Source organism: Pagrus pagrus (assembly GCF_965226575.1).
Source record: "Pagrus pagrus genome assembly, chromosome: 7".
NCBI lineage: Eukaryota > Metazoa > Chordata > Actinopteri > Spariformes > Sparidae > Pagrus > Pagrus pagrus.
The window spans coordinates 19568515-19581691 of NC_140191.1; the positions used below are offsets into that span (position 1 = coordinate 19568515).

Below are 13177 nucleotides of genomic sequence, written 5' to 3' on the forward strand. Positions count from 1 at the left end.
GACTCAGGCATGTTTAATATTAACACTGTGCACTCTACATTTATCCTAAATATTTGCATGTTTTGTCAGTCAACTCATCAAAACCTTGCAGAGATTTTGGACATGTTTGCATCATTGGTGACTGGTGTACTGTTGCACAACTATTCTAATCATCCATCAGATGCAATCAATGTAATCACAATACCATTACTATTATTAAACATAATAATACAAGTAAATACACAATACTGTATTTGTCCCATCCTGTTCTTTTTGTTGTTGTTTTTTGTGTCTATCTAAATTATGTTATGAACTCAAACTAAACACGGTTTCGAATTCCAGGGGGTAAGACATGCAGGAATGCAGTACTCTGTTAAGTGTTGTTTGACATTATGACAAGCAACTGATAAGACTTTATAAACAAGTGTGCGTGTTTGCAGTCTATGTTCTGACTCTCTCTGCAGTATGTTAGCTCATTAGTGCTGCACTGGTCCTCTGAACACAGTCAATACTTTGATGCCAGTAACAACCTGCATATCTAACAATCAGGATCTTCTTCAGTGGTCGGTGATGATCGGGAGATGATGGTACTTTTGGTGCTCTGTGTGTTTGCAGCAGTGTTCAACTACGTGTCTGCCTCTACAGAAGTCTGCACCAATACCCTCCTGCCTGGAGCGAAAGGTAACGCATATCCCAGAATGTGCTTGAGTCTGCCTGAATGTCTGTTGAATCTGACCGTAAGGTTTTAAAACATTTAATCGAAAACCCCTTTAATCACACAAATCTCTGTGATTGCAGTAAGTCAACTTAAAAAATCTAAATCTTAAATGTAAATCTGTAAAGCTAAATCTAAACCTGGGTTAGGGTTAGTATGTATAGGCGTCAAATAAAAAAAACAGTCTTAGTGGAAAAATCTGAGGAAACACCGCTATTATGCTTCAGGGTTAACAGAGCTGATGATAAAGGAACCAAGCATGTAATGTCCTGTAGTTTATTAGCCAGCAGTCTGCCACCCCATCGTCTTCTGGAGGGAATGCCTCCCTGTGTGTGTTTTCCATTTTACGACATCCAGTAGCTCGTTCCCCTGCTGATTCAGACAGACAGACCTAATAAAATACACAGTTAAGCTACTTTTTCAGCTACATCGACGCTACTGAAAAATGTGGCTTTTAGCTCTGGCTTGAAAGACATTCCGAGAGACGTTACTTCAGGAGATTGGAGGACTGTCATGTGTCAGTGAGGTCGTTGATCATAATTCAACAGTTCTTGAGCAGAGAAACATGTTAGTTTAAATCTTTTGGGAAAGATTAGCTTGGGATTAGAATAGCTTCTGAACTATGAAGTCAAGTGGGGGCATGTGTATAAAGTGAAGAGGTTGCTCCAACAGCAAATACACACAATAGGAAGTGAGCCCACATTTAGTCATTTTTCAGTCGAATTTTTGCTCTAGTAAGAAAGCCCCATTGTGACAGTGTGTATTTAGACAGCTGCCACTGAACTGAGCTGATTATTTATACAAGACTCATCCAAGATATGACTGACCAGAGTCAGTCTGTGTATATGTCTGTGTGTGTGTGTGTGTGTGTGTGTGTGTGTGTTTGTTTGTGTGTGTGTTTTCTCACGTCTTTATGTTTGAGTGGGTACATGTTTCTGTTTCATACACTAAAAAAATTTCCACACCACTTCATCAAGTGTTCTTCTTCATTTAACGTTTCCAATAAACATACTTTTATTGCATTTACTGGTACTCTGACTTCAGCATTTTGAAATAGATTTACCGACATTTTATTTTATTTTTTGCGCAGTGTCCTTTTAAAACATTCAGCACAGATTATCCTGTAATGTGCAGAGTTTTTACAAGTCCAGTCTTGAGCCTCCTGAACTGCTCACAGAAAATATCAAGCATGTTTTATATATACAATTTAAAATCTGGATGATTACATCGTTACGTTCAGTGAGAGAAGCGTCCCGGTGCAGCTGATGGTGCTGCCAAGCATTGGTAAAAGTTCTTGCTGGAGAATAGAAAACCAGTGTTAAGCACGTCTTCCCACTCATCCAGACCTGATTCCTTGCTTTATAGTTAGACGGCCACTTCAGAAAAACACTTGTTACATGACACACTTTAAATTTTTTTTAATGTAAGATGAAGTAATACTGATGCTTATAAACATGTTAAATCACTGCCAGAATACGCTATATTTTGCATGGGAAGACTCTCTGTGATTTGACACCTTAATCACACAAATGAGGCATGTGCATAGTTTCATTACAGTAGTCCAGAAATGGAAATAATGTTATGCATGCAGAAATACTTGAAATTGCAGTGATTTAGGTTACTTAAAATGTCTACACCGCCTGCAGAAATGAATAATCAGTTTTCCTAAGTACTACTCCAGGCTAATAGAAGGGGTTTGTTACAATCCTTCGTTTCAAAGCCCAGCACTTAAAAAGATATAAAGTGCTGTTGGCATCAACAACTGGGACAAAATTACAGCTTTAACAGACACTCTGAAAGCTTCTCAGGGTTTCTTGCCAAAAGCCCTTCGAGCAGCGGACCCACCAGATATATTTCTCCTACACCTCATCTGTGCTTTCAGCTCTGAAAGTAAGTAAAAACGAAACAAGTCAGAAATCTGAGAACTGTCACTGATTCAAATCTCAATTTGAAAAGCCATATCAAGTCAATAAGTAAGTTATTAAATCCGGTATCATGCCAAAGCATGTCAGTGTCACATTTTGCCTAGCTCTCATTCTGCGGTCAAGAGAGCAATAATACAAATGAAATGTCCACTTAGATTTTGGAAATAAAAGTTGTGGGAAAACATGTCATCTGACTGCTGTAGTTTGGTTACATTTAGGCACCAAAACTAGGCCCCTCCTACACAGACTTTGTCGCTATTTATACTGCATACGTCCTTTGCTCCTGTCATTATTGTACCCTGTTGGTACTGTACCTTCTTACACAAGTGTACTTTCCATCCCCAGGCAGGAGAAAACGTAAAACTGACAAGGTATACTCTAATGTATTGGGGTCTATTAGGCTGCATCCAAATATCCAGCCTGTCCAAACCCACAATCCATCTAGCCCGTAAGGGACCTCCAGCAGATATTCAGACTTCAATAGACTTCACTGGTTTTATTACCCACAATTCATTGCAATATCGAGGTAAAAGAACTTATTATGAATGCGTCAAACATTTACTTATAAAAACGTTTCTTGAATAATGTAGGCCATAAATAGCATTCAGCCACCAGAAATATGTAGACGTACAGGCTATAGAGGTAATCAAAGGCATTGTATTATTGGAGTCTTCAGGCCGGTCTATCAGCGGCTTAAAGACTTGTAGTCTTATGCCATCACAGGCTTGAAATGATGACAGTGAACACGTCACAGTTTAATTAAACTGTAGACAGAGAGGGCTCATTCCGAAGGTCCAAGGGCTGTCCACTATTAGAACAAACCACCAGAAGATATTTGCCCCAACTGTAACTACTTTTAAAAACATGCTAAGGACTTTTATGTTCATCTCTGCCTTTAATTAAAACTGCAATCTCTGTTATGTAGGCACCGCCAAAATATTGGAGAATGGCCTTGTATCTGTCTGTTTACACTTTTTTTTTTTTTTTTACTCTTCTTACCTGTGTTTTAGACTTCTTTATGTAAAAAAATCTAGGCACTGTGTGTCATGGTCCTGGCATTTCAGTTTTTATTTACATATTTGTTCAAAGTTTTTTCTGGGTTTTTTGTGGTGTCTCCGTTTCCTTCCTGTGTTCTTGTGCTCCTCACTGCATCTCCTTCATTAGCCCAGCCCTGTTCCCAGTGTTGTTTCTAGCCTATAAACTTCTTTCCTGTTCCAAGTGTTTTTCCACTCATTACCCTCACCTGTGTTTCTGCACCTTACACCCACCTGCATCTCATCCCCTCGTTAGTTTAGTTTGTATTTAAGTCCAGTCTTTAGTTCAGTCTTTGTCGAGTCATTTGTTGTGCTTCCCTGATCCTGTTGTGTTTGCTTGTGAGTGGGAATAAGCAGGTTTAATCAATACCACATTGGGGAAGCAACCAGCTGTATGCACTGCTACATATTCAGGTATCTTACAAGCATGCATCTGGCAAGCCCCTCTGAATAAAACTGTGCATGAACATAATCTTTACTGTCTTTGCTTTTTAATCCAGGAGACCAAGGTGAGATTGGAGAGGAGGGCGACCAGGGAAAACTGGGGAAGGGTGGACCAGCAGGACTTCCAGGTATCCAGCATCCATACATCTAATATTTACACGGTATATGGTGGGGGGAGAGGAGGTTGCCTGGCTATTAGAGTCATAGAAATGTGGACAAAAACAATTCAAGACAATTGTCCGTCAAAGGAGTTCTCAGCTGATTTAGTATTAGAGTCCTATAATTAGTCTCAACTGAAGCTAACTAATGTGACATCTCTCCTTCTCGAACCACAACTTCTTTCACAGATGTCAGATGTCTCCGAGATCTTTAGACATGATGCCATTGTCCTTCAAGGTCAACTGTATAGTCCAACAAAAATAAAGTTTGGTTTATTATCAGACTGTGGTTGAAGGTGATGCAGTGGTAAAATATTGGCACAATCACAGTGATTGTTTGAGTAGCACCCACACTATAACTGGCTCACCTTGTGAGTCACAGTAAAATCACAGGAGAAAAACATGGAACTGAAATTACGTGGACCACAAACAGTGATACAGGCGAGTTGTACGTGACTGTGTCCTAAACTTTGCAAAGTCACAGTGAGGCAACTGTTGCCAAAGAAAATGCTTCTTTTTTGTAGAAAAGATTCTCTAAAGATTAGAGATTGTGTCTCTAAAATTACATTCTCATTGGCCATTGGCAATTTTAGATCCTCCACCTCCCATTTCTCCTTTGGAGTACCTCAAGGCTCAGTCCTTGGCCCTTTATTATTCTCCATTCATATGCTACCTCTAAGAAAAATCTATTATAGGCACAAAATTTGTTTCATTTTTTATGCAGATGACTCCCACATCTATTTCTTATTTGATTCCAATGACAGTTGTCTTAACTGATAAAAATACAATCCTGTCTTACAGATGTTAACAATGGGCTATCTCAAAACTGAACTAAAGCTAAGCTATTCAGCTCTCAAATGATATTTTTGTTACAATGATGCCTTATCTTAAACATTAATTATTTAATTGTGCCTACATATCCCCTTGAGGGATGTGTTACTAAAGAAAAAGATATGCGTGCCTGTGCTTTTAGCATGCTTGCAACATGTGTAATGACAGAAAAAGCAGCTAAATTAATGGGTGGGAAGGCCTCATGTCCCCTTTATGTTCGCACAGACGTATAACGCCTGACATGACTCACCTGTTACTCAAAAATATCATTGAGATTGCTTCAGGACACACAACCTCCACATACGTACTGTGAGCTCCCAGACAGCCTGCATGACTTTGCCCTGGCAGCAGCTTTTGCTTTTTCCTGCTCAAGACAGCTTGCTTTGAGAGTTTTGCTCTGTTACAGACAGACAGACAGACATACCTGCACTGTTGTGTATCTGTGGAGGAAGCAGAGCGATGGCGTCCCGCTTTGGCATATTTGTTCCAACTGGGCTGGTAGAATAGCTGGCCAAACAACCGGCCATATCATATACACAGATGTCTGCACACACACACAAACACACACACACACAAACACACAAACACACTCTGAGGCGTATATACAATATACTATATGTAAACAAGGCATGCAAGCAAATTGACACAAGGGGGCAGATGTACATGTGCACAGACATAAAAACACAGTACAGAACTATGTACACATGTGCACACGCTGTGTAAAAGGAATGGTTTCATACTCTGACACAGAGGTCATCACACACACATACATACATGCACACCCTTGCAGCAACAAACACACACTGCTCTCATCAAACTGCGTGTGAGAGACAAAATGCCAGGAATGATTGAGTCTTTTCCAAAAGCGTAAAGAAGGGAAAAAAAGCATGTGAACCTTCTTTCACCTTTCCAGCTCTGCGGATATTTTTCAACAGTATAGCAAACCCAATCATTATGGTTTCTCTGTGTACGCTTACTGCAGGAACGGACGCTAAGTTCCTATGATGACTTTGTAAGTAAGTGTACAGCTCAACAGATGACGCATGTATTCCCTGTTTTAATTTAAGCCTTTTACAGGAAACAGTTGCTTAATTTTGGAATGTCAGGAGGGAATACATGACTGTGAATGCTCCGGAGGGCAACAAAAACAATTTGTTGCTCCAAACTCATTGGCGTCAACAAACAGTAGTGCTACTTCTCTGCCTTTGTTAATTGTGCTTTGTTTAAAACTGCTGGTAGAGTTGATTGATCAATTTTTGTGAGGAGCATGTACGACAAATGGAAAATGTGACTCAGTGCCTATATTTCACATGACCCAGCAGAGCTCTATAGAGCAGAAATACCAGTATTCATATTTGCTCATTATGTTTGAGCAAATAGTGTGTAATGAATGATCTGCCTGGCATTTAATGTCTTGTATAATTTTCTATCATTAAGCCTTGAAAACATTCAGTCTGTTGAGGCCACTGCTAGAGATTTTTTTTAAATAGCTTAAGGGTGTTTGAAAAGTGTCCAAGGCTCCATGATTAGAATGAAAAATGTGGCCTTCACCGCCTTTATCCTCCAGCAGCTGGAGAATCCAGACGTTAAACCAGTTGGAGGGGTTGGCCATTATAAAGAGCAACAGCAGTGATAGCAGGGACTGTTATCTGGACGTTTAGGTAGACGGTTTAACTGGCGAGTGTAAGCACTGCGAAAACAACATTAATCAACTTTTATAGACACTGAAGGAATAACAAGAGAGCAACAGATTGAATTTCTTCATACAGCAAAAAACAAACACCTTTAATCACTGTCCACAATCAGGCCTCAGGTCAGTTTTGTCTGAATATTTACTTTGTGATGCTGCTTCTCAGGCATTCACACTGAAAATGAAGCAAAAATTGCACACAGATTACAGTGAAATAGTGACGTTTCCCATAGGCCAGAGCTAGACCTCACACCATCCATAAGACCTCACAGCTTTCGCCAACACTTCTCACAAATCATCAAGTAGAAGATCAACATGAGGGAAAATGGGAAATAGTCGTGAATAGCTGGCTGTGGGCGTGTGTGTGTGTACGTGTGTGTGGCAAATCCCTCTAATAGCAATAGGCCTCTCCAATGCGTCACTTAGTATTTCAAATGCCATCAATTTCCAGTTGAATAGTTTCCTGAGGAAATACTCGTTCAAGTGCTGGCATAGAGCCTCCGTCTGCTCTGTAGTTTTCCCATACTCACACACACACACATACACACACACACACACACACACACACACACACACACACACACACACACACACACACACACACACACACACACACAATCTGTCTCTCTTTCACTCTGATACATGCACCTTCTCTTTTAACACCAACCTTGTGCAGCCTAAATAGGATTGTGTGGTGACAGAGGACAGTAATCAAATTACAGAACAGAGAAGGATTGTAATCTGTGACAGTCATTGTGATGACACAACAAGTCTGATCAGAAGTAATAATAAACAATCGGTATGGATGCTTATAAATGAAACAACTCAAATCTGTGCTGTGTGCCTGAACATTGTTCAATACTTAGTTTGCAAAGAAATTAAATGAGGTGAAAAAAATTACTCTGTTTATTACGTCTCACTTTCAACACTTTGTTATAGACTATCTTCGCTCCACAATCAGCATTCTTTCCTCTCATTTATCTACTGGCACACTAATAACAACATCAGTTCAGGAACAAAACTATGCAGTGATCGTTGGAAAACAGCCTCAGGGCTTGAAGAGATCATCTCCAGAAGACAAGACAGGTGCATGCAATTATATTGATTAGGCATGAGAAAAATGATGAAAGCCACGAAAAACAGTCATAACTGTCAAAATATGACGAACCCGAAATGATAGAATGTATACCAAACAATAAGAAGAAGTGATTGTACCATGTTTACTTTGTGGGAAATGTTGGCTCTTTTCCATTGGATTGGAAAGTCATTATTCAAAACTGATATTTCTTTATCTGAAATAAGTCCAGTTCTCTCCATATGTTCCTCCTCTTCTCATCCACTGTCCTTCTGCCTCTTCTTCCCCAGGAGTGCCAGGAGAGACAGGGCTTAAAGGAGAGATGGGCCACACAGGGAAGATGGGACCTGTTGGAGACAAAGGTTTAACAAAGAAAAATCATTCTGATGGGCTCAACAACATCTGTAACATTGTAAAAGTGAACTGTAAACAGTTAGTGGACTTATTAATTTCGAAATAGGCGTATTAGTCGCTTGCGTTGACATAACCACCAGAATTATGAAGTAGAGCATGGATTTAATTAGCAGAGGTATCGTATGTAGTGTGGCAAACTCACATAATTTGAGTTCCTTCAGGCTGTCCAATTGTAATAGCGGTACCGGTGTTCGGCACAGATTACTTGGTAATGTGAGGGGTTTAGAGATCCGGTCCTAAGCCTCCTAATCAGAGCCGTCCAAATAATATCAAACATGTTTGATTGTTACGATTTAAAATCGGGATGATTACATCTGTACTTTCCAAGCTGGACCACAACAACCAGTAAAAAGAGGCGTCCTGGAGCAGCTGACGGGGCTACCAAGCAACAGTAAACATTTTAGCCCACAAGGTTATTTTTTAAAAATGACGTCATGTCCTTTGTCGTGGCTTTATAAGATAGAGTGAGAGGAAAGGGAATGATGTGCAGCAAAGGCCCACAGGTCAGATTTTAACCCTGGGTTGCTGTAATGAGGATAGCCTCTGTATATGGGGCGAACACTCCACCAACTGAGCTACCAGAGTGCCCCGAGTAGCTCATGAGGCTTGCATTGGCGAGCATATGACTGTCGACAGAATCTCTCCACTCATTAACCCTCTTAATGTTTAACCCTCTGTTTTAGTTTTTCCTCACTGCAATGCGTTACTACAGCAAGTTGTTGCACCACGCTAATCTCCATTTTGTTTACGTCTGCTTCCCCATGGGATCACATGAGAGGGATCACATGTGGGCCCAGCATCAGTCTGCAGACCCTGCAATACAGTGTTATCAATTTTCATTAGCATTCCTAATTTCAATACAATGTATACAGTACAGTATACCGTGATCACATGAGAGAGTGCGTCAGAAGGGAAGCTTCCTCCCCTCAGTGCCCTTTAGAAAAACGTATCTCCCAAATGAAAGAAAGATCGAAGAAATTTGTAACTATCAAGCATATAAATGTGTCCTCGTTCCTGCCATGAAACGTTTTCAGTTGTCAACAAGTAGCAACAAAAAGGGCAAAAAAGAAGCTGTGTGGTTCCTCAGGACCATAGTGACTTTATAATTGTCTAAAAGAAGAAATACAGCTCCCTGAACTCCTCCTCAGCTTGGACAGCTGCTCCATAACCACAGACCCAAAACATTCAAGACACAAATCAGCAAATTTAATTAGTCCCAAGACTAATACACACAAGGAGAAACTGTTTAAAGCCAGATCCAGTTTTCTTTAAAAACAATGCATTTCCCCCCCATTTCTGATATGTTTTAAGTTATCACCTCCAAAGATAGAAGAAAACATAATCCTGCAGTGTGATGTCATGCAGTTGCTTTGCCCGGAGTGGCTGAAACAATTTCTATCTTTATTCTTTTGTTTTTATGAGCAGTCATGTTCCCCTGCCTTTCTAGGCCTTCACTTTTCTCAGTATTCATTATGTTTAATACACTTACAGGAAAGTAGCTGTGCATCAGCCATCTCAGGCAAAGGAGTGAGGTCACACGTTTGGATTTCTCCTTGATCCTGAGTGCCTGTAGCTCATAAAACACCTGGGGGGAAAAACACATTTTAAGAGCGAACATCAGCTTTTACAGAATCTCTCACTAAAACTCAGTTACTCTGAAGAACTTTGATAATGTTATGGGGAAATGCGTTAATTTCCATGTCTACATTAGCAAAAATAGTGTTTATTTGAGATGCATATGATTATTATGACTATCAAAAGCTATAAACTGCAAAACTATGTGTAATTACTGAATCTACATGGAAGACCTATCAACTAACTGCAGCAGGACTGTTTGGGGTAAATTGTCCTGTATAGCTGGCCTTATTTCTTCTTATATCTAACTTATTTCCTCTCAAAACATTAGGTAACATTACATACATTAGGTTCATTTTACTGTTGATGCTAAGTTGGTGATCATTGCTAAGTAAGATATTTGAAATTTCTTTTAAATTACCCCCAAATACCACAATAATGACCTCAAAATGTTTTGAAATGTACCCCAATATGATTTAATAATATTATTCTGCTATTTTCTAATAAGCAGTTAAAAAGGAGCCGGTAATATCTTTAATACATTTCCAGGAAAAAGTAGACCCAAGCTATTTGGAAATAAAACTGCAACAACTCACGTCGATTGAGTGGCCTGCTGGGGGGAAGTTAGACCAAAACTAGTTGGAAGTTATAGCAGAAACCAGTTGGAGGTTTCCTTGAAATATATTAAATTACATGCTATTTGTTATACTTTTCTTTCATACTAATTGCAGCTTAGATCCCAAGTGCAATCCTCACTATTGTTTGTACCCACAGCACATGATTTTGCCAATGCTGTGCTCAGAGTATAACTGGCATGTGATAGGCGCAAACATTTCTCAGCTTCCTGCCTGTGTTTCGTGGGAAAGAAGGAGCATTTTCAAGTTGCTTTTGTGCCAAACATTGAACATCCACAACAGCAGGTTAAGTCTTCTCGTTGCTCGTTGCTACTCAGTGCATGAGACACAATTTTACAGTCTTATCTTGCATGATAGAACATGAATTTCATTTGATAGGAGAAAACATTTTATTATGAAATGATGTATTGTATTTCTTACTTGGAATACAATAAATCACTTGTAAGATGTTACAAAAACCATACCTCTGTTATTAACATTAAGAATGAGATTAGGGTTAATAACCCATAGAGCATCTGTACTGGCAGCAGGATAATAACTTTCCATGTGTTCATTAGTGCTTTGACTTTGATATTTTTGTGCCCAAACAGTAGCTGTTTATTCCATCTGCATTAAAAAAAACTGTCTATGTACATGTTGTGATTCATCCTCATACAAAACCAGTCTATTGTGATGTTTGTACTGCTGTAGTCCACTTCCCCAAAATCTACAACTGTCAGTTTCCTCAGTTAAGCTTATGAATAAGTGACTATGTGGTAGGTTTGATCTTTTGCATATAAAAAAGTTACAGTTAACTCACATCTCCATATTAAAAAGATTATCTGTGTTGTCATATTAAGTTTTATTTGGAACAATTAAATCTGTGTTACAATATGTTAAACTTGACCTGACTTACTCTATCCCTGTTCATAATGTTTAATGTGTGATACAGCCATCTGCTGGTAATCTTTTGTAACTACATCACAATATCATCATCATAACACAAGAAGCTGTCAGCAAATTGAATTATTGGCAGATTGTCACTGATTGTACTGACTTCATTCATATTTTAAGCCATTAAAAACAAGAAAAAGTGAATTTCCAGGATCGCAGATGATATAATTGTAAGAATTGTATCACGTGTGATTTATATTTCTCTGCAGGTGACTTAGGTGACACAGGGTTGGAAGGGCCGTCTGGTTTAAAAGGACAAACAGGTGAGTAACTATACAGTATGCAGACATTTTTTTCCCCCCAGTCATAGTGCAGGAAGGTGATTTTGTGTTGTTACCTCCTGCTCACACTCAAGTCATGTGGTGGCCCTTGTTTAATTCTCCAGGCACAACATGTGACTGTGGCAGGTACAGGAAGGTGGTTGGACAGCTGGACATCAATGTAGGCAAGCTGAGGAATGCTGTCAAGTTTGTGAAGAATGGTGAGTACTGAATGGTGTGATATCTGTGGTTCAGGACAGTGGCAGCAGTGGACTGTTTGAGGGGCTTGGGCAAAAAAAAAATGTGTGCAGTGTAGTTTGTTTAAATATTTGCTTTAATATTTGCTTTGTGTATTTGCTGCCCTAACTCCTAATGACCTTTAACCTGTAACCCTGCCCTGTGCAGTCATCCTGGGGCTGAAGGAAACAGAAGAGAGGTACTACCTGCTGGTGAAGGAGTCAAAGAGGTTCAGAGAGGCTTCAATGAACTGCAAGCTAAGAGGAGGCACCCTGGCCATGCCAAAAACCAGCAACACAAACCAACTGATGGCAGACTATGTCGGTGAGGCAGGACTGACAAGAGTTTATATAGGAGTGCAGGCTCAAAGCAAGGACACAGTAAGTGGTCTCCAACCCTGTTTCAGTTTTTTGCCCTCTTTGCTACTGTTTTCTAAAGAAGGATGAATATCTAGGACCAAATTCTCCTGAAACCTGGTTAAACAATGGAGATCTATTTTCAAGTGTTTCTAATCATTTATCTCTTATATTCTTTGTGATCAGGATGGAACAAGCAGTTATGTTTACGCAGACTCCAGCCCTCTGCAGGCCTTTTCATCCTGGAGCCCAGAGGAGGAGCTACTTTCTGCCACCACAAACTCCACCTGCGTGGAGCTGCTCAGCACTGGATCGTGGGCTCATGTGGAGTGTGAGGCCACCATGTTTTTCATCTGCGAGTTCCCAAAGAGCAGAAGGAGAGGAGGAGGAGGAGGAAGAGGGACACCTGCTTTGGCGTCATCATGAGTCAATGAGATATTCAGACTTGCGTGCAAAAGAGATAAAAGTATGCATCTACATTATGTTTTGTAGAATTGGCAGTTTATGTGATAAAAATAACTGCAATAAAAATAAGTTTGCTTGCATAATCAGATGATGTTTCTGTTCTTTATAGAATGGAACAATAGACACTAGAGAAAGGTTTATTATAAGATTATGTGAAAGGAGATTTTTTTAATTGAAGGGTGTCTTCCCTAAAGCAGCAGCAAGAAAAAATCCCCCCATGGGGTCCAGACACTGGTAGTGATGGTGGCAGATGAGTCTGCTGAGACCGATAGGCTGATGAAATGATGAAGCTGGTGAATCTGCAACAGCTGAGTGATGATGGTGGAAGGTAAAAACAGGAGCATGTAGGGACTAAAGGCTGAGAGAGATCATATTTAAGAAAAGATAGTATATAAACAAGTAGTTTGCTGTGCTGATATCTCAGTTACTGTAGATCAGTGTATAGATCAGC

The 13177-nt window shown here is 39.8% G+C and overlaps 1 protein-coding gene across 1 annotated transcript; it reads left to right on the top strand.

Moving 5' to 3' along the window:
* The first annotated feature begins 467 nt into the window (after positions 1-467).
* colec10 (collectin sub-family member 10 (C-type lectin)) lies at positions 468-12809 on the top strand. Its single transcript, XM_084357150.1, has 7 exons — positions 468-660; positions 4154-4225; positions 8142-8213; positions 11618-11671; positions 11794-11889; positions 12074-12285; positions 12448-12809. Exons 1-7 carry the CDS (start codon positions 561-563, stop codon positions 12685-12687), a joined length of 846 nt encoding a protein of 281 aa, XP_084213276.1. The 5' UTR covers positions 468-560; the 3' UTR covers positions 12688-12809.
* The last annotated feature ends 368 nt before the right edge of the window (positions 12810-13177 follow it).